The sequence below is a fragment of the Panthera leo genome, chromosome B1, assembly GCF_018350215.1.
Source record: "Panthera leo isolate Ple1 chromosome B1, P.leo_Ple1_pat1.1, whole genome shotgun sequence".
In the NCBI taxonomy this organism is placed as follows: Eukaryota; Metazoa; Chordata; class Mammalia; order Carnivora; family Felidae; genus Panthera; species Panthera leo.
Window position 1 is genome coordinate 14939255 of NC_056682.1, and position 21922 is coordinate 14961176.

General features: G+C 43.0%; 1 protein-coding gene across 12 annotated transcripts in view; it reads left to right on the plus strand.

Annotated features, from left to right (window-relative positions):
* The window catches only part of STOX2 (storkhead box 2), a 113995-nt gene that overhangs the window by 65577 nt on the left and 26496 nt on the right, over positions 1 to 21922 (plus strand). The window contains exons 2-4 of one of the 12 annotated variants that reach the window (XM_042934258.1): positions 15229 to 15324; positions 18155 to 18483; positions 18592 to 18714. The exons of 8 other annotated variants lie outside the window; for them this stretch is intronic. In XM_042934258.1, coding sequence (XP_042790192.1) covers positions 18690 to 18714 — 25 coding nt within the window. In that variant the 5' untranslated portion in view covers positions 15229 to 15324; positions 18155 to 18483; positions 18592 to 18689. Of the gene's footprint in view, positions 1 to 15228; positions 15325 to 18154; positions 18484 to 18590; positions 18715 to 21922 lie in introns of those variants that run through there. 3 more of the 12 variants (XM_042934259.1, XM_042934264.1, XM_042934260.1) reach the window with 3 other exon arrangements.

The following is a 21922-nucleotide window of genomic DNA, read 5'->3' on the forward strand; positions in this document are numbered from 1 at the left end:
TTCTGTGCTGACAGCAGAGAGCCTGATGCAGGGCTCGAACTCACGAAGCCTTGAGATCTTGACCCGAGCCGAAGTCACTTTAGAATTATTTTATATTAACAGCTTAATATTCAGAGACATTTACTTTGTCAATTCGTTTGATTTGTACTTCTGGTGAATGAATGCTGGCTTTATCATTTGCAGGGTTTATAGTTTTTAGATGGTAAACGTATTGTCTGCTGCTGTGGAAACTATTGATTTGGGTCCAGACCTCTAAGCAAACCCGAGTATAAGGGAGCTGATCAGTCACCTTCTCCTCTCCAGGTAGACTGTGCAACAACACTCTATGCCTTGTCAGTTCTCTTGTTCTCTATAATCCTTTGGGGGCGAAGGTTCAGCTGAATTTTTTGCCTGAGTTAGAAATCAGATTTTACTCACTTTTTTAAATTTATGAGTTTATTTTAAATTTATTTTTAAGTTTATTTATTTATTTTGAGAGAGGCAGAGACAGCACAAATGGGAGAGGGGCAGAGAAAGAGGGAGAGAGGGAACCCCAGCACAGAGCCTGATAGGTGGGCCGAACTCCCAAACCCGTGAGATCATGACCTGATCTGAAACCAAGAGTCAGGTGCTCAACCCACGGAGCCACCCAGGCGCCCCAGATTTTACTCACTTCTCAATTTGTCATTATTTCAAGAAACATTGGTAATTTTTTTTAAATTTTTTAAATTTATCTATTTTTGAAAGCGAGAGTGCTTGCGCGCACACGAGGGGGGCCGGGGGCGGGCAGAGACACAGAATCCGAAGCAGGCTCCAGGCTCCCAGCTGTCGGCACAGAGCCCAATGCGGGGCTCGAACCCACGAACCGTGAGATCATGACCTGAGCGGAAGTGGGACGCTTAACCGACTGAGCCACCCAGGCACCCCCGAACACTGGTATTGAGTGTAGTATTTCTGACATCTCCAGGGGCGTTTGCTGTGTGAGTACCTGTCACAGGTGTCCACACTGGTAGCTCAGCTTAAGTGGTGGACAAGAAAGCGGTGCTTTCTCAGCTGGGCGGGGAAGCCCCACAGGGCCCCCGCAATGTGCGGAAGGCACCAGCACGGCTTGTCACGCTGTGGGCGGGCGGGGGGGGGGACCCCTGGGCCTCGTTCCCTGACCCAGGTCACATCACCGCTCCCCACCAGACCCTGGCTTACGTGTACCCTTCACGTGTCACGGAGGCGGCGTCACGCAGAAGGAAGGGCAGTCACCTCGTAGCTGGAGGACAACCGGTGGCTCCCCACCGACAGCAAGGGGGCAGCCCCACGTGGCAGTGTGACCGAGGAGTGGCCGCTCCCCCACCGCAGCGCTGCTGCCTGTAGCCGGATTGAAATCCTCATTTGGGCTGTGTAGGAAAGTTTGCCCATTACACGTAAACCTCTTCTCGCAGATGCGCTCAGGCTGCAGATACGACTTGTAGCGGATGCTTCGCGCGGCGTAGAAGGATAAATATCCCTCGCCCACTCCCCGTGCTGCCCACCGACGATTCCCGCTCCCCGGGCATTCGCTGGCCTGTCAGCCCTGGACTGGCCCAGCTGCGGCACGCTGAGCGATACGTTGGCACGAACATCGTCTTCGCAGAGCCCTTGTAAATACCCTCCAGGGAGAAGGCCACTGGAATCCGGGGGTAGAGTGACTTAGGGATGGGAGCGCGTGGCCGTGATGCCACGTTTGAGGGTTCTGCTCTCCTCGGAAGGCTTTGCGTCAGTAGAGGACAGAGGCTCATCATGCCCACGTCCTGAACAAATTGGGTGACCAGAACAAATTGGGGACCACAGACAAATTGGGTGACCTGAACAAATTGGGGACCACAGACGCCAGCCGTCTGAAGGGAAAGCAGGAGGAGCGAACTTACCTGAGTAGAAGTCTCAGGCCACACTGGTTTCTCCTCTCAGTCGTGACGGCCTCGGTCACCGCTAAGGAGGGAGTCTTTGAAGCACCTGTTACCGCTCTGTGTGTGGTGTGGATAGAAGAGAGCGGGTCAGAAGGGGAGCAAAGAAGGCAATGATGACATTTGATGCTAATGATCTGGCTCGTGGGGAGTGTGGGTGCCTCATTGCTCCCGATCCATCTAACACTGACGACAAAGCTCATTAGTCCTTGTGCCCGAGGCTGGACGCAGAGAATGGGACAATGGCGCTCATGTCAATCACATTAGCTTCTCTGTAGTGACTCCGAAGCAAATATTGTGCCAAGAGACCGGGGCCTCAAAAAAGGAAATGGATCTTAGTTAACCGTGTCTGCCTATACCACTATCCCCAAGGTGGGAAAGGGGGAAGGGCTTAGTGTGTGAGAAATGGATAAGCTGAAGGAGAATCGTTGGGCAGCTAAAATTTAAAAAAAAAAAAAAAACAAAAAAAAAAACTACTTAAATACATCTTAAAATAAAAGGACATTTGTATAAAAGGAAAACAAAGAGCCAAGTTAACGTTTGCTTCTGTTACCAACGGCGCTTATTTATTTATTATGTTTATGTAAACGAAAAAAAGGAATTACAATAAAAAGAAGATTCCACTTGTAAGACGGATAAGCATACTCCGCCCTGTCTTTCCTACCATATGTAGCTGTGAAGTTTGCAAAGAAGACTGAGGACTCTAACAAGAAACGGGATCAGGCAGATTGGGGAAGGAGACTAGAATTTGAGGTACCACCGAATTGGTTGAGTTTCCTTTTTTTTTTTTTGTCTTCCCTGGTATCACATGGCATAGACCCGAAGGTGGCCCAAAACCCAGTAGAGCACACTGGTGTGGACAGGACGATCTTCAAAGGAAGTCCTCGCTTTCTGGCCTGATGAGGAGAAAAGTGGACTCCTACATTCAGATGAGTGAGGGAAGTCACTGTTTTGTTTCTTCTTCTTTCTCTCCTGTCCAACTTCTCATCATCCTTCAGGGAGAGAGCAGCCGTCGGGTTCGGGCAGTCATCTCAAACTGTAAAGACGGAGAAATCCTCTCCAATGAGGGGAAGCATGGTCCCACGAGTATGGAGGTGAATTCCCATTACTTTTTCTCCCTCCAATTGTACTCCTGTAATTCGGCACCAGACTGATTGAGAGAGTAGCCAGAAGTAGATGCTTGAGCAGGGAAACTAAAGCCCCAGCCTTCTGGAAGAAGGATCCCAAGGAACTTGGAAGTGTTGAACAGATCACCTAGAGGAGGGAGCTCAAGAGAGATAGCACATAAAATCCTGTATGAACTCGTGGGTTCACTTCCAAGCTGTGCAAGTGTGGATCCGGACCCTAAGCAGCATTCTGAACACTTTGATGTCTGCCATACGGACTGGATGATTCCACTGAATGGAACACACAGTGGACAGATGCAGATAGCATTGCAAAAGCTTTGAGAACGCGGACGTTCAAATCACAGCTAACAGAGGTGCTTTGGAAATTACAGCCTGAACTTACCATGTTGATCACCTCCCTTAAAAGGAAAATCAGCTTTTTCCTAAGGATTTAAAGACTCAGAGTCTCATAACATAATAACCAACATTACTCAGAATTACTCAGCGTATATGAAGAACTAGGATAATCTCAATTTGTATGGTAAGGGACAGTCGGCAGTTGCCAGTGCTAAAGTGTCACGTGTTGCAATTAGTAGACAGAGACTTTAAATCATCTATTATAATTAATGGTTCAAAAAGTATGGATAAACACTCTTGAAAAGAATAGAAAGGGGGCGGCTCTGTTGGCTGAGCATCCAACTCTTGATTTCAGCTCAGGTCATCATATCACAGTCATGGGATCAAGCCCTGCATAGGCTTGCTTAAGATTCTCTCTCTCCCTCTCTCTCTGGCCCTTCCCTACTCACGTGTGTGTGTGTGCGCGCATGCGCTCTCTCTCTCTCTCTCTCTCTCTTAAAAAAAAAAGAATAGAGTGTAAAGAGATAGAGGATATAATGTATAATCAAATATTTTAGAATTGAAATATATAATAACCAAAGTTAAGAATTTATGGATGAGCTCAGTCCAGAAAGGAGATAATTGAAAAGTCAGTGGATTTAAAGATAGATCAATGGAAGTCTCAACAACAGGGAATAAAAGATTGAAAGAAAAAATAAACAGTCTCAGGTTATATAGGGCAGTACTAAAAATGTCTGACATTTTTGTCATCAGAGGTCTGGTGTGATTTGAAAAGAAATATTTGAAGAAATAATGGTTGAAAACTTCCTAAATTTGGTAAGACATAAACTTTCATATTCAAGAAGACCAGCAAATCCTACTAAATAGGATAAACTCAAAAAAATCCATTCCTGGATACATCATAAGCTGCTGAAGATTAAAGAGGAAAAAAATCTTGAAAGCAACTAAAGAAAAAATGATACATAACATATTATAAAATAACAAGTTGAATGACTGCAGATTCTTCATTAGAAGCCACCAAGGCCAGAATGATACTTATTTTTAAAATACCCAGTGAACATATCCTTCAGATATGAAGATGGAATAATGACATTTTCAGATAAAAGAAAACAAAAAAATTCGCTGCCAGAAACCTGCTCTAAAAGAAATGCTGATGGACAGAAAATGCCAGAGGAAATTTTGGAACATCAGGAATGAAAGAAAAACAATGATGATAAATATCTGGTTAAATATAATTAACTATTTTTCTCTCAAGTTCTGTGAACTATGTGTAATGACAAAACAAATGTAACACTAATGAACTTCTCAGTATGTATAGCTGTAATATATATAACAACTATAACATAAAAGAGGAAGGTCAAGGAACCAATATCATGGTAAGATTTCTCACTTGATGTAGTAAAATATTAATTCTAAAACAGACTGTGAAAAGCTAGGTGTATATACTGAAATGTTTAGAGTAACAACCAAAAACACTATACATAGAAATTAATAAAAACTCAATAGATAAATTAAAATAGAATAGTAAAAAATATTCAAATAATCCAAAGAAAATAAGAAAGAAAAACAGGAACAAAATGTGGGTAGAAGCATGAAAAGTGGTATATCTAAATTGCAACATTCAAACAAACTACATTCAATATAAATGGTTTAACAGGGGCGCCTGGGTGGCTCAGTCGGTTAAGCGTCCGACTTCAGCTCAGGTCATGATCTCATTGGTCCGTGAGTTTGAGCCCCGCGTCAGGCTCTGTGCCGACAGCTAGAGCCTGGAGCCTGCTTCGGATTCTGTGTCTCCCTCTCTCTCTGACCCTCCCCCCATTCAGGCTCTGTCTCTCTCTGTCTCAAAAATAAATAAACATCAAAAAAAAAATAAATGGTTTAACATACCAAATAAATAACAGATATTGTCAGAATGGACTTTAAAAAAATGACCAAGGGATAGTTGTCTACAAATAATACAATTTACATATAATGAGATGAGTAGGTTGAATGTAAGAGGTTAAAAGACTTACTACGTAACCACTAATCGAAAGAAAACTGGACTTGCCATATCAATGTCAGAAAAAAACAGACTTCAGAGCAAGGAAAATTACTGGGGATAACGAGGATCGTTACACAAAAAGAATTGCGTAAGTTCACCAAGATGACATAAAAAGTGTATGTACCTCTTCTACCATACACAAAAATCAACTCAAAATGGAATAAAGATTTAAATGTAAGACCCAAAACTGTAGCACTTTTGGAAGAAAACAGGGGAAACTTCATGACATTAGTCTTGGCAGTTATTTTAATGATTATCACTGAATGATTTCAATGACTTCAGTGATTGTCATTGGATATGACACCAGAAGCACAGGCAACAAAAGCAAAATTAGGTAGGTTGGACTACATCAAACTAAAATACTTCTGCACAGCAAGAAAAAACAGTCAAGTAAAAGGGCAACTTCTGGAATGGGAGAAAATATTTATAAACCATATATTCAAGAACAGGTTAATTTCTAAAATACATAAGGAACTCCTATAACTCAGTAACAAAAACAAACAACTAATAACCTGAATTGAAAATGGGCTAAGGACTTGAATAGACATTTCTCCAAAGAAGATATACGAGTGGCCAACAGGTATATGAAAAGATGCTCAACATGATTAATCATGAGAGAGAGAGAGAGAGAGAGAGAGGAAGGAAGGAGAAAGAAAGAAAGAAAGAAAGAAAGAAAGAAAGAAAGAAAGAAGAAAGGAAGAAAGAGAAAAAGAAGAAAGAAAAAAGAGAAGAAAGAAAAAGAAGAAAGAAACCAGTGCTGGTGAGGATGTAGAGAAATTGGAAATCTTGTACTCTGTAGGTGGGGATGAAAAATGGTGCAGCCACTATTGAAAACGATGTAAAATTTCCTCAAAAAATTCAAAATAGAACTACCATATGATCCAGAAATCCCACTTCTTATTTATTCAAAAGAACTGAAAGCAGGATCTTGAGGAAGTATGAGCACTCTCATGTTCCTTGCAACACTATTCACTATAGGCAAGAGGTGAAACAACCCAAATGTCCATCGACAGACGAATGGATAAAATGTGGTATATACATATAATAGAATATTATTCAGCCTTAAAAAAGCAAGCTGTCCTACAATAAGCAACAACGTGGATGAGCCTTGAGGACACTATGCTAAGTCAAATAAGCTAGTCATAGAAGGATGAATACTGCAGGATTCTACTTACTATATCTAAAACAGGCAAATTCATAAGGGCAAAAAAATAGAATGATGTCTGCCAGGGACTCGGGGGACAGGAGAAAATGGGGAGTTGCTAATCAATGAAATGTATGAAATTTTAGTTTTGCAAGATGAGTAAGTTCTAGAGATCTGATGGACAACATTGTGCCTCTGGATAACAAAACCGCATTGTACGCTTAAAAATCTGTGTTAAGAAGATAGATCTCATGGTAAATATTCTCACCAAAAAAAAAATTGTCTCCTAAAAAGAGTATATTAACAGTGTATGTACCTAACAACGGAGCTTCAAAGTACATGAGACAAAATAGAACCGAAAAGAGAAATGGGTGATTATAGTTGGTTGGGGACTTCAGCATGGCTCTTGCGGTAATTGATAGAATAAGTAAGTGGAAACCCAGTAAGAATGTAGGAAAACTGAACAATACCATTAACCAACTAGATCCAAATGACATTTATAAAGCATTCCTCCTCAAAATAGCAGAATAGACGTTCCTTTGAAATCCTTAGAGATCATTCACAAAGATAGATGATATCCTGAAACATAAAACATATCTAAAAGCAGTTAAAAGAGTTGAAATAGTTCAAAGTGTGTTATTTTATCGTAATGGAATTTAGCTAGAAATCAACAACAGACAGGTAACTGATAAATCCCCAAATGCTAGGAAATTAAAGAACTGCTTCTAAGTAATCCATGGATCAAAGAGGAAGTCTCAGGAAAAGTAGAAAGTATTTTGAGGTGAGCAAAAATGAAAATACAACATACCACAATTCATATGAAGCAGACAAAGCGGGGCTTAGAGGGAAATATATAGATTAAGTGCTTAGGTTAGAAAAGAAGAAAAGATCTGTAATGAACAATCTAAGCTTTCACCTGAAGGAGCTAGAAAGAGGAGAGCCAAATAAATCCAAAGCAAGCAGAAGGAAAGAAAAACAATAAAGTGTAGATGTCAAGGAATTTCAAAACAAAATTAATAGAGCCAATGAAGTCAGAAACTGGTGTTTCAAAAAAAAAAAGCAATGAAACTGATAAATCTCTAGCCAAATTGACCAGGAAATAAGATGCAAATTGTCAATATTAGGAGTGAAAGAAGCCAAATCACTACAGATCTCACAGACATTAAAAAGTAGGTGAATACCACAAACAAGTCTGTGTACATAAATTCAACAATTTAGAGGAAATGGACCAAATTCTAGAAAAAACATCCTATCAGGACTCACTCAAGAAGTAGATTACCTGAACCGTTCTGTCTCCTTTAAACACATTTTTAAACTCATAGTTAAAATTTCACTGCCCAAAACCCAAAACCCAAATCGCCAGGTCCAGATAGTTTTCTACCAAACACTTAGGGAAGAAATGCCACTAATTTCACATGAAAATAGAAGAGGGGGCAGGACTTCCCAACTCACTTTATGAAACCAGCATTATCCTGCTGCCAAAACCAGACACATTATAATAAAATTACAGGCCAATGTACCTCATAAACATAGATGCAGAAATCCTCCCCAGATATTAGCAAATTGAATGTAGTAATATATAGGAAGAATAATAAACCATTTCCAAGTGGGGATTAGACCTGGAATGCAGTGCTAATTCAGCATTTGAAAATCAGTCACTGTAATCCACCATATTAACAAGCCAACGAAGAAAAGAATCACATCATAATGTCAATTGATTCAGAAAAAGCAATTGTCAAAATTCAACATACATTCGTGATAAAAAGCTCTTCATCTGGGAATAGAAGGCAACTTCCTTAACCTGACACAGAACATCTACAAAACTGTGCTGCTGGCATCTTATTTAATAGAGAAGGACTGAACACTTTCCCCTTAACACTGGGGCTAAGACTAGGATGTCCATTCTCACTGTTCCTATTCAACATCATGCTAGAATTCCTAAAAAAAAATTCCTAAGGAAAAAGAAACTAAAAGGCTTACAAGTTGTAATAAAACCATTCTTATTTGCAGACAACATGCTTGACCATGTAGAAACATCTCAAGAAATCTATGAAAAGGCTCCCAGGCTACGTTGTTCATTGGATTGCAAAACTGCATAACCAATCTGGGAAGTAGTCTAGCAGTTTCTTATAAAGGTAAACACACTCTTACCATGTGACCCGCCATCCCATTCCTCCTTCATGCAACAATATGGACATATCAGTTGTTTCCAGGCGTTAGGAGTATATAAGGATCAGGATGAAAGTTTTTTTGAGGGGGTGATGGAATTGCTCTGTGTCTGACTCATCGTGATGATTACCCAAATCTACATATGTGTTAAAACCCATAGATCTTGAACATATTAAGAAACTCCTTGATTTTGGTATGTTAATTAGAAAAAATTGCATCTAAGAAGTTACCAGTTTTCATGGTAAAAGTGAATGGTACCCGATATTCTTGTGATTGCTCATTGATAAACTAGATGAGATCCCTATTGTCCAGTAGAACGTTCTGAGATGATGGAAGTGTTCTATTTATGCTGTGCGCAATGTGGTGAACACCAGCCCCCCTGTTAGCTAATGAGCACTTGAAATCGAGCTAAAATGTCAATTTATTTCATTCAAATTAACTTAAAAAAAAAACCCACACATGGCTAGTAGCTACTATATTGGACAGAGCGAATATAGATGGTTATATAATCACCGTGATCCCAGACAGCAAAGAAATCCTAATTATTTTTATCCATCCATTAGAGAGGGATAAAAGACAATATGACTGGTTTGTATTTCTTGACTCCAGGATTTTCTGATTTTGTCCCCCTAGTTCCGTAAATTCTTTATTTGTTAACAAAAAGGTAGACTGTGACTTCTGCGAGATGACTCATAGAGGATGACACTGAGGTTTGGACTCACGTCAGCCAAAGAAGTTAGTAGATAAGTTCAAGTGTGTGATAATGAATACATACAGGAAGCCCAAGCCCAAATAATGTTGTTGTCTTTCTGCCAATAACCAGTGCCTGTGTCAGGTGCTGAAAACACTGTTTGCAACCCCTGTCGTGAGTACTGAAAACACAGTCCAAATCCTGTTTTCACCCTAGTTAGTTGGAACGGTGTAGACATTAGAGTCAGTCCAGGGTTTATGCAAGTGTCGGGAAAGCAGCACATTGAAGGGACTGCCGTTCCCCTGAAGTGTGTGTTAGATTAGCGGCTTCCCCCTTCCAACAGGGTTCTGTTGGAACCTGTAAGAAGTAGGAACCCAACCCAGGCCTGCTGAGTTCAGCTCTGTGATGGAAAAGTTTGGCCGGTGTTTCTTTACACTCCGTCTGGACTTAGTTTGCAGTAATTTTTCCCCCTCTTATTCATCGTTTTCTTGGGGACGTAGTGTGATACCTCCTTTTCATGTGTGTTTACTTTTCATTCTTTCGTTAATTGGAAGCACCTTGAGGTCAGAGGTTAGTTCTATAGATATGTCTCCTTTTAAAAAATATGGCAGCCTTTGCAACATTTTCTGTCTCTCTCTCTCTCTGTCTCTCTCTCTCTCTTTTTCTCCTGATTCCATCTTAGAAGGAATGCAACCCACAGAAAGAATAACTTGGCCATAATGAAATAAGCCAGTGATCAAGTAATTCAGTTTCTCAGCTCTTTGACCTTCTAACTAACTCCAGCTAAAAGAGCTCTCGGGCTCTCCAACAGTATGTCTTTAAAGCTGCAGAGGGACTGATGATAACTTTGAAAACGAATTGGGAAGTACCACTTTCTGGTGTATTTTCAGATGTAGTTGTTGCTTCTCAAATTGGGGGCGTGTTTGCCTCCAGGGACTGAGGCCTACACTGCAGGTTTATACAACCTCAGGACAAACGTGGATGGGCTTCCTGGAGCTGGTTCCCTCGTGGATTTTGGAAAGCAATGTTGAGTGATCTTCAGTGGAAACATTTTTTTTTAAGCTTTTACTATTAAGGCAAAAAGTGATATATTACAGAGTGTATTATATGGCTCGCATGAATTTCAGGGAGACTTCCAAACACAATCTTTTTCCTGGCAGACTGCGGACTTCTTTGGGCACACCATTCCTGTCGTCTGCAGATGAAGATACAGAGTACCAAAAAAAAAAAAAAGAAAAAGGAAAAAAAAAGAAAGAAAGAAAAAGAAAAAAGAAAAAAAAGAGAGAAGAAAATACTGAGCACCGCTGTCTGAGGTGTAGTCAGGTGAATTTTTGCCCAGTGGTTTGGAAATGAATAGTCCACAAATCCAGATGCTTAGTAATAAAATATATCACCTCATTTCCCCATGTTTTCCCGTAGTTTTCTTGACATTTAATATCAAAACATCAAATTTAAAATCTGTCTTTTACCTATAAACTCACCAGCTCTCCGTTTTTCTCACCTCACTTTTATCTTTTCCTTCCTTGTCTTCTTTGGACATCGATTAGAAGAAGTGAGGGCAGAAAAATAATGCATACCACAATAAAGTATGGAAAATTGGACATCTGTCTACTTAATTTATAGTATGGTACTGAAAATGCATCCAGAAAGGTCTTACGGTTTAATATTCTTTTAATAAGTTTTACAGGGTGTTGCAGAGTTGTGAGGAGATGTCTGCACTGAGAATCAGGACGTCTGTGGGGGCTAGTTGTGGCTTTGTGACTAACTCTCTTTAACCTTGGGGAAGTCATTTCTCCCATTTGGAACCTAGGATTATCCTCAGATGAGTTTCAGTGCCTTGCCCGGCTCTAAAATGTCATTATTCTGTTTTCCTAATCCCACGAAGGATGATCTAATCCAAAGACTTTAGAGGATTTCAGTAAGTAACATAGAATAACCTTATTCTTGGCTCTGTGGTCTTTTTGGTGCTCTCTAATGCTTGTAGGGATACCAAGTATTTGTTCTTTAAATATTTAGTTTCCTTGCCTATACCTTGCTGCATTGAGTCCAACCATAATTGCAATGGTTTCTTCCACCATAACAATAATGAACTTACCTTGGTCAACCCTGGGCTGTAAAGCCCCTTGAAAACTTTGGAACTTTCTCTTTCTGAAACCACCATTGAATTTTAAATTTGTAGCTTTGATCAGCTTTTGTGCAACTAGGAAAGCCTGGTCTGTTATTGGTGCCCAAGGATTTTTCTTTAGAGGATTTCTCCTCTTCCCTTTATTTCTCAATTTGAACTAATATTCCACCCTGGGCATTACTCCAGATGTCAGACTATCACCAGAGTGCAGGCTTTTGGACAGTTTCTCGGCAAGTCGTATTAGGTGTACATGATGCTTCTAGAAATGCATTGCGGATAGTACTCTAGTATTTCATGCTGGACATTTTGAACAGTCCCTTTGTGAAACAGAAAAGCATCTCACATCTCTGCGCTTGTCTCTGTCCCTTGTTCAGGCACTCTTTGCATCTTGTTGGGGCTCACACAATAGGCTCTTTCCTTGTGTCAGTAATTCATTATCTTCTCTCTTTGGATGCATCCTATACCCTGTTGCCACAGTAACATAAACCTTCAGCATAAATAGCATCACCCCCTGTGAGAACCTGTAATGCCTTTCTCCTACACTTTCCTGCTCTTCAAAATCTTATCTCAGCTTGACTGCTCTGGTTTTATCTCTACCCATCTCCTTCATGTATCCTGCCATGCTAGCCAAGCAAGGTCGGCCACCAGTCACTCTCTGAGACAGCTTGTACTGTCCAACCCACGTGGTCTGTAAGCACCCGGCTTTGCTGCCTGGAAAGACATCCCCGCCATGTTTCTTCTTCCCGTTTTGCTTACCCAACTTCGGGGCCCACCTCAACTGCTTCCTTCCTGAAGCACTACCCTGTTCCCACCACGCTTCCTTACCACCTGTCCCTTACATCAGAAATTGCCATCTTTATTTGGTCTCACAATACTCTTCCTCTCTTTGCCTTGAACATCCCAGATGTTGGCACAAAACCGTGAGGAGAGATGCTGTAACTTCTTCACGTTTATTCTGACCTCAGCAACAAGCTGTGTCTTACATGTTGCATTTAATAAACGTCTGTTGACTTGAATGACACTGAATTAGGGTAGGTTTGGTATAATATTGCTGCAGACGAGGATTTTTATCTCCCCTGTTGGTACATTCTTGCAAACCAGAGAGAGTGTTGGCATCACAGACTTCTGGGTGGCGTCGGGGGCCAGAGAAACCCCCCAGGGGAAGCAGCATCTGGCCATACTGTCAACATGTCATCCCTCTAATGGACTGCCATAAGCGTATAAATACTTGTTTTTGGAGGATGAGTTCATGCAAGGGTGTGCTTCTTGGGAGGAGACTTACTAATTGCTATAACAGATGCCAAGGGGAATTCATTGCAAATATAAGGTGGGTCATTTTCTAATCCTTTAGAGTCTATTCTTAATCTGACCTTGAGCCACCCGTTTTGCTTCCTCTTCGTCTGTGTTGCAGTAGGAACCCCGTGCCCCACCTCATGCTTCCCACCTCCCCCCATCAGCACCTCCACACCTGGGCTCATACTTCCTCTCTCCAGGCCATTCATTCATTCATTCATTCATCCGTTCATTCATTCAGCACCTATTTATTTCGTGCCTTCCATTGGCTGGGCACTTTTTCAGGAATACATCTGTAAACATAAGGCATGCAAAAGCCCCTCCCTCCAAGGAGCTCATGTTCTAAAACGTGGTATCCCCTTTCTCTGTCTCCCACCCGTCCGGATTTTAGGACAAACTTGCCTTGGCCTTCGAGCCATCCCTGACTGCTTCGGCCAGCTACTTTACTCCAGAGTTCTCAGAGGCACCTGTCACCCGTTCCTCCTCTTGGACAGACACTGTCTTGTATTTTTTGCACTTCTTCTGTGTGGATGTCTTATCTCTTCAAGTGTTTTATAGGCTTCTTGTGAGTAGAAACCATGTCACCTGTTCATAAAAAGGTGTGTGTACCACTGTGTATATCCTACATTACGTACACTATTCACACATGCTCAAATCTCCATCCTTACCATAGACTTTGCAGCTCAGTACCCAATAAATATTTTTAACCGATTTAAGATACTTACTGCTGTCCTTTATCAAGTACAGCAGCTCTAAGGCTGTAAAATCCTGCGTGACTGTGTCACTGGGTGGTGCTACGATGTCCTCTTTTGCCAAGGAACCAGTCAAGTGCCAGGCACAACCTCTGCCCACGCCTCATCAACTGATCAAATCACCTCTGCGACAGTCTGTGTGATGTTTGTAAATCTTTACCGTAACACCAAAGCTGTTATTAAAAGCAGCAAGAGGCAGCGGCGGGGGGGGGGGGAGGGGGGGCGGGGAGGAGGACGAGGACTGCTCATAACGCTTCTCTTGAGTTTCTCTCCCCATCAGAGACTGGTACCTAAACCATCAGAGTGCCTTTCTCGCCTTTATTTCTGAGTTAACGCTAATGGTTGTCCATCATAAAACTCACCGTGCTATTAGTAGGATGGCAAAATGAGCTTAAGGTGATCAGTCACCCTCCTTTGCATGATCATTTAGGAACCGTCTGCCAGCAGAGGCCAAGGCTGGAAGCAGCCCATCAGGGGGTGCAGAACTGGTCAAGGCAACTGCTAGGAAGGGGACCCCCCCTGAGGCCCCCACTGGCCTCATGTGCTAATGAAGTGAATTGCCATCAGTTTAAATGTAAAAATTCAGGCATGGGTTTTTAAAGAATTTGGTTACCAATGGTTATTTTATTATAATAGTTGAGGGGCCTTATATGTGGTGTTTTTTTTATTGTTTATTTATTTTTGAAACAGAGGGCACAGCGGGGGAGGGGCAGATAGGCAGAGGGGGTGGGGGAGGGAGGCAGAGAATCCGAAGCGGGCTCCACGCCGACAGCAGAGAGGATGCGGGGCTAGAACTCACAAACTGTGAGGTCATGACCTGAGCCGAAGTCGGATACTCAACCGACTGAGCCACCCAAGCGTGCCAGGGTGATATAACGCACGGGCTCTGGGGCTTGTTCTGCAGGTTCAAATCCTGCTTCTGCCGCTTAGCAACTGTGGGAACTTGAGAAAGAGTGAATCTCTTTTTAAAACGGGGATAATAATGGGAAGCCTGGGTGGCTCAATCGTTTAAGCATCAACTCTCTCTCCATCTCTGCTCAGGTCGTGATCTCACAGTTCATGAGTTCAAGCCCCACATTGGGCTCTGTGCTTACAGCATGGGGCCTACTTGGAATTCTCTCTCCCTCTCTCTGCCCCCACCCCACTCGTGCTCTCTCTCTCTGTTAAAATAAATAAATAAACTTTAAAAAATGGGGACGATAATAGTACTTACTTTACTGGGTAAAGTGGAAAGCTGGGTCCTTGGAAAGCTTAGGTGAGTTTCTAATACTGGGTCCTTGGAAAGCTTAGGTGAGTTTCTAATATGGTCATTGGAGGCCCATGTATAGGTGGAAACATACATATTCAGATGTTAGAAATTTCGAATACCTTTTGATTTGTAATTTTCCATCCTTTTTCTTTGGGTATTTTTTTTTTCTTTATCCGTTTATTCAACCTTTTCTATATCATAGAGGAAATCTGAATTTTTAGCTATCAGGAGGTTGGTCCAGTGACCCAGAGCTTCCTCAGAGGCTCTTACATTGCCAGAGCTAAAGGTACTCTATTTAGAGCTTCATTTTTCATACATTTATTCTATAGCTACATCACTGCACGCTTACAGTGCAGTGCTTTACGAGGCATACTTTTTAACCTTGTAGTGATCAGACTGTGCCTGACAGGAACGAGCTGGAGAAGGCAGATTTGGCGGATTTATAACTAACGACACAACCACACCCAGAGGGAGTCAAGTCAAGGTGAGCCGTCCTGGCAGGAGGCCCCGGTGCCGGGCCACAGTCTCAGTCTGTGTCACAGAGGAGAGTCTAGGTGGCATTCTAAATGAGAGGAAGCAGGGGCGCCTGGGTGGCTCAGTGGGTTAAGCGTCCGACTTCAGCTCAGGTCCTGATCTCACGGTCCGTGAGTTCGAGCCCCGCGTCGGGCCCTGGGCTGACGGCTCAGAGCCTGGAGCCTGCTTCGGATTCTGTGTCTCCCTCTCTCTGCCCCTCCCCCACTTGCACTCTGTCTCTCTCTCTCTCTCTCTCAAAAATAAATAAACGTTAAAAAAAATTTTTTTAATGAGAGGAAGTAATACATCAGGAAGGAAAATCGAAACTAAACCATTTCTGATGAAAATGCATAGGGCATCGTGGATGAGGGTTTTTTTCAAGTGTATAAATGAGACCTGATTTAATAGCAGTTAATGTGAAGAAGTCCTCTGGGGGTTGACCATCTGACTCAGCCAAAAGCCTACTGTATCGTCTCAGGCCACGTGAATACAGAGTCCAGAACAAGGGAGGTAACGGTGAGAACACAGCTAGAGTGTATTTGGTTCTTTGTACGCTTTTTGTTAAGTTTATCTATTTATTTTGAGAGAGAGAGCAAAAGAGCATTCAAGCCGGGGCGGCGGGGGGAGAGGCAGAGAGAGAGGGAGAGAGAGAGAATCCCAAGCAGCCGCTGTGCTGTCAGTGCAGAGCCTAACACAGGGCTTGAGTTCACGAAACCGTGAGATCGTGACAGGAACTGAAACCGAGAGCCAGGTGCTTAACCCACTGAGCCACCCAGGCATCCTGGTTCTTTGTACAACATTTCAAGAGGGAAGTTGATACGCCAGAGCGGAAGCAAAGGAGGGAAACCACGAGAGCAGAGGATTTGGAAAGTGTCAGATGGTTGAGGGATCTGAAGAAACTATTTAATAATGTCAAGACCATGTATCAGTCAGTCAATCAATGAGCATGTAGTGTGTGTGGTTACGAAGTGTCCCAAACTGTAGGCGACTAGAGAAGAGATCATTTGGAATGTAGGGATGGGATTTTTATTCGTAGATACCGAGTGACTGGTCAGGCAGAAGAGGGTTATAAGTTTTTTATTTTCCGAGGGCAGGATGGGAATCCCTCCGTGGGGTCATAGGACTCAGTTCCTGGAGGGAGGGCCTTCCCCAGGGGGCTATGCCCAGGCTGGGATGAGACCCCGGCTCCTGGCGGGGGGAGGAGGTCGCGGGAGACAGGCTACATCACAGAAGTTACAAGAAGAAAGGATTCTGGCAGGATTGTAGCCGAGGGACCGTCCGAACTCAGCAATCTGGCATAGTCTCACTGAGAGATTCAGTGCATGTTTGTTCTCCCAGCTCTGGTTGTGCCCTGTAATTTATATTCAGGGAAGGCTAGTTGCTGTATTTGTGAGGATGTGGGGAACATACTGTACATGCATCCCCTGCTACCCAAATCTCTTTGGTTTCTTGTATCGGATGATTTACTGATACCTGGTTCTTGAGTGCAGAGAGTGAGAGGTGCCTGCTTTGGTGTCCTTCCTTTTGGGGCAGTTTGGACGGCATCCTTCCTAGGAGCACAGAATTCACTTCTTCCCTAATTATTCTTTTCCTCGCAGGCTCCATTTCTCTGCGGTTTTAGCGCTGACTGCTGATGTCCCTATCTTCCTTTCTTCCTCCCCAACTCCACCCCCTTTCCCTCTCGAGATGTTTATATGTTGTTTCGTGTACTCTAAATAGAGATGAAGCGTTTCCTCTCTGGCTCTGATGAAATAGGGCCCCGTGCTGTGTATGTGTGTCTATAAATACAACCACGTACACGTGCATATGCATGAGTTAGTTGGTGCAGGGCTCACACACAGTGCAGCGAAAAAGACGTTTTCACACAACTATGTAATTGATTTTTTTTTTTTTGGTCTTACCGGTCTGAGACACAGAAAATTAAAAAAAAAAAAAAAGAAAAGAAAAGAAAAAGCAGAGGAAGCCACGATGTAAAAACCACCACCACCACCAACCACCCTGTGAATCCTAGCGCTCTGTGCAGTTTCAGCTGTGTGGCGAGCCCAGGAGAAGCTCACGCTGGAATGAGTTCCTGACATAGTGACCTCATTCCCAACACCGCCTCTCCGGGGCGGCGGCGGGGGCTGCGGGAGCTGTGGCCGCGGGTGCCACAAGCCTGTGGGCTGTGCCGGCAACGAGGAGACCCAGGCGTGCGAGGGCTTGTGCGGCGCCTGGAATTTATGACAAATAGCTCACTGCAGCTAAACTTTGATCCAGTGTTACAGTCGAGCCGCCTGTTACACACAGGAGGGAGATCCGTCCTGCATCACAATGAAAAGCCAGCCTTAGAGAGAGAGAGAGAGAGAGAGAGAGAGGGAGGGAGAGGGAGAGGGAGAGGGAGAGGGAGAGGGAATGTGTCAGGTTTATAATTACAGACTGGTGAGTATATGACGCTAGATCAATTTCAATGTGTGTGCGTGTGTGTGTGTGTGTGTGTGTGTGTGTGTGTGTTCGTTCTTCAAGCATCCGGAGGTACGTGCCCTTTTTTGCTGTTTTAATGATGCAAAGATCTGAGTTGGCGCTAACGCGTGGGAGGGGACCCGGGTCCCTTGGAAGGAGGACGCACCCCCTCGCAGCCCCAGGCCCGGGGTGCGTTCCCAGCCCAGAGTCTCCGCGCTGCACAGACAAAGGAGCCAGCGCAGACAACCAGAGGAGGCTGTAGCTTTTCTTGGAGCGATGACTCATTTCGGTTCACAAAGGATTCTGGGCAGGGTAGTGAGAAGTCAGGTTGGCTGATCCGTCCCTATGACTTCACTTTGCAGAGAACAAGGCAGAAGAGGAGTGATACTGCAGATTCCCGAGGCACTGCAGTGCGATACTGGCTCGGTGCGAGTGGCTGTGATGTATGAGATAGGCACGGGACAGACCCCAGCTGTCCCATGCAAATAGGAGGAAAGACTGGTAAAGAGGATCTGTTTGTTTGTTGGTTTTTTCTTCTAAAATCGTTACCAGCAAAGTACATTCACAGAGCCTTTTTAAAGGTGCTTCTTGCCAGCTTTTGAACCGAACTTGAACCAGTGTGTCGAGCCCCGAATTGTAAGAAGAGCTGAGAGTTCTGGAAAACTCAGTTTTTAAAAGTAGACCTCCGAAGGTAAAGTACCAGATTCCTGTTATGTTCCACGTGCCCTCAGTAGCCAATCTGAAATGCTCATATTTAGGATATTATTACTCGAAGGTTTACTCTTTCTTCTTATTCCAGATTCTAGGACGTCCGTTTCTGTCACTGGCTCCTCCTTGTTGTGCCTGGATGCAGTCCCCTAGCATGCACCAGGCTTTAGCGTCAAAGCTACCTGGGGCATGGAGCCAGTCCAGAAAGGGTCAGGTACGTTTTCCCTGCTTTTCTTTCAAGACGTGTTGTGTGCGAAGCCATATGGTAAGATGTCGACGCCCACTTTGAGAAGAGTACACTGTCCCCTGAAAGGCGGTCTCGCCTCAGTCTTAGGCAGCAGACATGCCCCGTGGTAGGCTGATGCCACCTCAGCAGCATGATTCATCCTAAGTCACATCAGAGCTGAAAAGTCAGACAGCTGTAGGATTCGCGAACAGGAGATAATTAAACCGCTTCAGATTTCCATCCGCTGTAGTATCTCTTCTACTCTTCCGGTGGGGGCATTCTACAAATACTGTTTGAAATGTCTTCTTCTCCATTAATATAGTCCCCGAAATTTGGCGTGTTATTTGGCCTGTTAACCTACATGTAGCGCACTGAAATCCAAGAGAGCCTGATTTATACGCTCAGGGACTGTTTCCAACACTAACATCAGATTGAGGTTGCTATTAACCACTAAGGAAGCAAGCATGTTTCTTCCTCGTCTGCTTTAGGATTCAAATGATTACATAGCTGTTTTCTTACGACATCCATGGGCTTTTCACACAGAAGCTTTTTTTTTTCTTTAAATAGTGAGATGGCAAAATGTGGTCCTCAGAAGTCCATTACATGCTACGTTTCCAAAGTGAAACTTGGCAAATCCGAAAGCGTGGCTTTAACTATCTCGTCGGATTCATAGGTTTAGCACTCTTTTTTATTAAAGATGTTTCGAGAGCGCCAAATCCCTGATGTCGTTTGTACTCATAATGAGAACATTTTAAAATGCAAACTCTGCATTGGGTAGGCTCCTTGAACCCCTCTTCTTCTCTTTGCTTTCATATCCATCGCCCTCGCTCACTCTTCCATGGAGGGGCAGAAAGCATGCTTCCTTTCTACACGGTTAAAGATGTCTCTTCTTTGTGCACAGTGCTGTGCATCTTCAAAGCAAAGTCGATCATGTTGAGTCAGTATTAAAAGATGCTTGGGGGGCGCCTGGGTGGCTCAGTCGGTTAAGCGTCCGACTTCAGCTCAGGTCACGACCTCGCGGTCCGTGAGTTCGAGCCCCGCGTCGGGCTCTGGGCTGATGGCTCAGAGCCTGGAGCCTGCTTCCAATTCTGTGTCTCCCTCTCTCTCTGCCCCTCCCCCGTTCATGCTCTGTCTCTCTCTGTCTCAAAAATAAACGTAAAAAAAAAAAAAAGTTAAAAAAAAAAACAAAGGTGCTTGGTGACACCGTAGTATATTGAGAATATACAGTAATTATATAAGGTCCCCACACCCATCATTTCGATTCATCCTTAAAGACCCTATTCAAAGCCTCCCTCTTGAGTAAAGCCTTCCCTCATTTCTCCAACAGAAGGTCATTTCTTAATGCTATTATAGAATTCCTACTTCTGTCTGTGGATAGATGAATGTAATTATATATGAGTAAATTCCTATTATTGAGTTAATTTGCTAGCCATTCATGTATTTTCTTGTATCTCTTCTAAGGATGTTGTAAACAGTGATTTAAGTATGTTCTAGCTGCTTGCATTTTCATGCATTTATTTCATGTTTCCCCACCCAAACCATAAGCTCATTGAAGGCAAGGATCGAGATTTATGTCCGTGTCTACAGTTCCCATCTCCTAGTAGTTCCCTGTACACGGGAATCCTCCTTAAATAGTGGATTCAGAAGAGAGGCAGTTTAAAAAGCATTCGTTTGTCACAGAGGGCGAGAATGGTCTGTTTTGTTCATTTTAAGAGTCTTCACAAGGTAGATTACTGCAGGATGGACGTCAGGAGTTCAAATTCTAGCCATGATGATTGTTCTTACCTTGAGATACGGTTCCGGACAGAGTCGTACGCTGCTCGTAGAGGGTTGTTACTGTTAAGAACAGGTGTGAAGATGCGACCCTTCAATGGGGACATTGGTTATGATTTACTTGATTAGGAGGCATATTACCGGACAAGCCATCCGTAGGCAAGGAGTGTGCAAAACTCCGAGATTTTGTGCGTAAGTGACTCCCTTGAATCCCACAGGATGTTTTCCTTAGAAGGGGTAACCATCATGGCTCTTTGTACCTCAGGTTCTGTCAGAGATTATGTAGCTCCTAATGTCACTGGTTTTTGGTCCTAAGGGTACCTCCTCAAAGGCGGAGTTTCCTTTCTCAGGTAAGAGAGTGGCCCAGCCAAAATTTCCAAAGAGGCCAGCTTTGTTTGGTGTCCTTGTAACTCTCTATCCATACAATTTCTCATCTTCTGGTGCCCTTCTCTCTTCCCCTTTGCTTTCACACCATTCTCCCCCAGCCCAGTAATACATGTCAAATGTTGTATGTTTACACACAACACACACACGCACACGCACACACATATATTGTATGCATATATAGGTATATATACATATAAAGTATATATGATATGTGTATAATATATGTGTATATATTAATGTGTATAATATATGTGTAGAATTCTTGTATATAATATATGTGTATATTTTATACATATATATGTACGCACATATAATACATATATATGCATATGCACATACATATATAATACATATATACACATCTAATACGTATATATACGTATATAAAATTATATACGTATATATCTTAGCTTTTCTGCTTCCCAGTCAAACTATTCCATTCACTCAGTGCTTATGCTCACATTTAAGAGGTGAGTGGTCCGATTAAACAAATTCATACTAGTGTAACAAAGACTGTTACTCTCTTATTCTTTTTGCAGATGTCTCAGTTTTGTTTACAAACAAAAAAGTTCCTTTTTAGGACAGAGTGATTGTTCTATTGAATTGCTATCTGTAGATATTCAAACACCACCAAAGAATAAATGGAATAAATTTAAATGGGCTCAGGGAAGGTAATTATAATACTCCTGCATTTGTCAAATAGTTTTTAGGTCTCAGGGGCAGCATAAGCACCCAATATCCCTTATCTTCTTTAATCCCCTCAACTCTGTAAGGTGAACATCACTTTGTGTACTTTGCCCGAGAAGAAACTGCAACCCCCGAAATTAACTAATTTGCCCCAAATCCCACAGCCAGTGAAGAGCAGAACTGGGCTCTGAACCTACAGTTTTGGCTGCAGAGTCCATGGCCTCTATCCGTCTTGTGATGCCAGACTTGGGAGAGTAAAGTTCCTTCTTGGTACAGTGAGTTGGGCGTTTTCTCTGTGTCTCTCTTCTGGCCTCTGTACCTCATTCCAGTAGACTCTTATGTGGTTCTT